Here is a 4,058-nt window from a genome sequence, read left to right as displayed (position 1 = left end):
TGAAATTGACTATGTCCAGTTTCTCAAGCGCTTTCTCGCATTTTAGCAGCGTTTCTAGAGATGTGTATAAGAGACAGCGTCATACCAGTTGCATGAAAGTATACATACATACGAATGAATAATATTTGTAATATAAATCCAATAAATTCCAAAGAAATTCCAATATTATTAATAAAAAATATTTAAATAAAAAAATGTATTTACATAAATTTTATTAATATCAATTAAATTTTATTTAGAAACTACAAAAGTTTTATTTTAAAAATATTTTCATGCAACTGCCTGTTAAGTGTTTCTGTTTGAATGCAAAACCAAACTAAAACACCGACAATTAAAAGCTTTTTATTAATATCGTGTTCCAATTATTTTAACATTATATAAATAACGACCTTAAACTCGAAACAGTTTTAAAGTGCATAACAAAGACGAACAAATTAATGTAGTATAATAATCCGTAAATCAAGTTTTTATAAAGTGTATAAACTGAGAAGGTGATCTCAATTAAACAATAGTTTTATACAAATACATACACATACACACATACATATATCAACAATGTTTCGTCGTCGTTCTGTCGTCGAGTCATCGCTCCGTCCGCCACCACCCGAGATACGTGTCAATCATTTGCCTGTCACCGATTACTGCACAGCATCCACAAAAAAGTCGGCACTAATTCGCGCTGCATTGCAACAGCGCGCCAAAGGTCGCTCGCTCAGCAATTCGCCAATAAATCGCAAAAAAAAATTTCATCATTTACCCATACTCTTAGACGAAGAAACGGGTGAGGCGACGCTCAGCAGTGACGATCAAGCCATTGGTGGCTACGTTGATAATGGTGGTGATAGCAGCGTCGACTACCTCGGTACCCATACAGCGGATATAGGAGACGGTGCACGGCATTCAAAACATCACGTTAGCCGACGCGACCATACACGAAATCTAAATAGTTTTGGTAACAGTTTGGGTACAACGCGTTATAATCGTTTGGTCACCGGCCTTCCGACAACGGCGACAAGCATACAAGGTGGACAGCGAATGCACCAACAACAACACGAATCAGCGTTGTGTACAAAACAATATCAACAACAGCAAGAACAAGAAACACCACAAAAGTCCCGTTTACATCATCCACTTGTAAGAGACAGACGCGAATCGATCGCTACCAGCCGACCAACGGCCAGCATAGAACGCTCACCAGTACGGGAATGTATACTTGTGCGACGACGCAGTGATTTCACCGATCGTGAATATCAAGAATATTTACGACAATGTAAAAAGCAGGAATACGAACAACAATACCCAGAGCAGTACCCGCAAAAGCAGACAAATTTGCAGTCACACTTTACAAGAGCAACGCATGTAAGTTGACTTGATGATGTGACCACTTTCGTCTAGCACGCGTGTCTTTTCGTAAAAATCTTGCGAACTTCCGTACACAATTGGTCTCAATTTTGAATAATAAATGTTTATATATTTTAAGTATGGGAGTTGCAAGTTTAGTGAGTTTTTAAATACCAACCGTATTGAACATGATCTTCTAGACGAGCTTGCTGAACATTTGAAACCTCTTGAATGTAAATTTAAAGAGAAATTATTTAATATATATATACGTATGATGTACAATCAACCTTCAAAATACCGGCTCCATCATTATAGTTTCCCATCAAGTACAATTTTGCACTTCTATTATCTGTTATTGATTCACTTATTATACCATTTTCAAGGGAATATTTCTTTTCTTGGTAATCATGTTTAACTTGTTATTACTTTTTAATTCCTCTCTAACTCTTGCCTAGACGTCAACGTATACCGGCTTGCCTCTTTGCCAATACCTGTATGCGATCGCATCTCGCCCCACGTCTGACGTTTCACGCTTTATTGTTGCGCATTGTGTAGTTATTCCGGTCATGTGTATACAACTAATTATAGTCTGTATTTAGGAAAATAACAACGAATACATATATGAGTGACGGGTGTAATATATGGCATATCGCACTTATATGCTTTATTCAGATGTGCACGCTGCAAAATTATGATGGATTTCCCTGTTGTGAATGGAAGCGCTATCGTGAAGTCATTGTGTTATTTACTACAACGTTGTAACATACAAAAAACTTGATTTTGGTTGGTCAGTGTTTATGATAGCTATATGCTTTAGTGTTCCGTTTTGATCAATTTCTTTATAAAATATACTGTTGTCTTGGACAATAAGCCATACCAAAGTTTCATGATGATACCTCGTCAAATTAAGTGGTTACAATTTGAAAGCGAATTTTCCAGAATTTTTTTCTGAGAAAACTTTAAATTTACTGATCCAAACATTTTTACACATATTAAGTTATTTTTTAACTGTATTTTAAAACTCAGTATTAGTAAAAGTATTTGTTTGGAAGGCAGATCTCCGGGGTCACCTCTCAGCTTCAAAAGTCGTTTCGCGGGGAGGCACTATATCTCTGAATGGATCCTCCGATATTAAAAAAGCAAACACATTTCATTGAAGTAATGTAAAATCTAGTAATAAATCGAATGATAAAATAAAATAAAAATTTTTGACAAAATTACGGCTTCTCAAAAAAAAAATCCATTTTTCACCAAAATTTCGGTCTTAAATAGTTTATAAAAAATGTATTTATCGGTGAGAAAAAATATTCGATTAATTACAAAAAATATATATTTAAGAGGGTCGTGTTAAGATGTGAAACTAATCGGTTTAGCCGTAGTTTTTTAGGAATGTTGGTCAGATACTTTGAAAAAACCATTTGGAGAAAAACGCGTTCAAAGTTTGGAATGCACTTCCAAGCACTCTAAAACGCCTTTTTAAATTTGCGTGTAACTTCAAAAATATTCACTGGAACGATGTATTCTTAAATATATCTGCATTAAGAAAATAAAGTAAAAAAAAACACATTTTTTGAAAATTCTAACTGTATATAACCCCTTAAAAAGTTTTCCACACAACCACTTGATTCCGATCGTTCAGTTTAAATTACAGCTATATGCTATAGTGATCAGGAACCGACGGAATGAATAGTTTATTGCAAATAAAAGGATACCTGAAAAATTTCAGATCCATATCTAAAAAACTGAGAGTCTAGTATTCATATATAGAGACGAGCGGAGATCTGTATATAATATTGTATTTGTTGTATCGCCAAAAGCCTCTTCCAAATTTTTACTGACGACTCGCGGCCTTGCAATAAAGTTCGCAACCGTTCCGGTTACGGAAAAGGAGCTAAAGACATTATTAAATTCTCTTTAATCATGAAATGCATTTGACACTATTCTAAGTAATACTTTTTCAACGAAAGCTTTTCTTTTTTGAAGAATTTTTTTACGAATTTAAATATATATGAAAAAACTTTTTTAACTTTTAAACAGTTTTTAACTTTTAAACAGTATTATTACCTAAAAATAACATTATTTTCGTATTACATTTCGACACACTTCCATCTCTTTTCATCATGTTTGAATTCGTCCGGGCAATATTTGCTTTTAGTTTTTAGCACATAAATATTAATTAAGTAATAATGCTGAAAAGTTGTTAATTTGATTACAACGTATTTCAGCGGAGTGTTTCAACATTTTCAGATTGAGGCAGGTAATTTATAAGTGGTTAGGAAAAATTCACTGACGTCAACAGAGTCAATATTTGAAGTACTAATTTTTGAAGAACACAAAACACAGAGAAATGAAACGTTAAGTGCTAAAAAGTAGAAAGCAAATTAAATAAACTAGAATACCTTTTATAACATAACAGTAAAATAATGGGTGCCTTGTGCTATAAAATTAATAAAAAGCTAAAGTGTAATAATCATTTTTTGTATTTTTGAATTAAACTTATAGAAAAATGGAAATCTTGAAAACATTTGCACTCGATAAATACGAAAATAAACTTAAAAGCATTTTGAATTTTTTTTTGATATTCTCTTGATAATTTATGTTTTGTTTGTATTTCAGTTGCCGGTCGCTGATCCATTCCTGGAAAAAGTAAACCTCTCCGATTTTGGTAAGTTCAACAACAAATTTTAATAATGTTTAATATTTGTATGTATAGAAAT

At 33.1% G+C, this 4,058-nt stretch overlaps 1 protein-coding gene across 8 annotated transcripts in view; it reads left to right on the top strand.

The window, feature by feature from the left end:
- LOC108968640 (5'-AMP-activated protein kinase subunit gamma-1) overlaps positions 1-4,058 on the top strand; it is a 197,356-nt gene that overhangs the window by 176,426 nt on the left and 16,872 nt on the right. For 5 of the 8 annotated variants that reach the window (XM_018932771.1, XM_018932770.1, XM_018932769.1 and 2 more), the window contains one exon: positions 3,958-4,006. In XM_018932771.1, coding sequence (XP_018788316.1) covers positions 3,958-4,006 — 49 coding nt within the window. Of the gene's footprint in view, positions 1-405; positions 1,360-3,957; positions 4,007-4,058 lie in introns of all 8 variants that reach the window. The other 3 variants (XM_018932774.1, XM_018932775.1, XM_018932773.1) reach the window with 1 other exon arrangement.

This window comes from Bactrocera latifrons, unplaced genomic scaffold, assembly GCF_001853355.1.
Source record: "Bactrocera latifrons isolate USDA-ARS-PBARC rearing strain unplaced genomic scaffold, ASM185335v1 scaffold_223, whole genome shotgun sequence".
NCBI classification, from domain to species: Eukaryota; Metazoa; Arthropoda; class Insecta; order Diptera; family Tephritidae; genus Bactrocera; species Bactrocera latifrons.
This window is presented reverse-complemented; position numbering and strand designations above follow the sequence as displayed.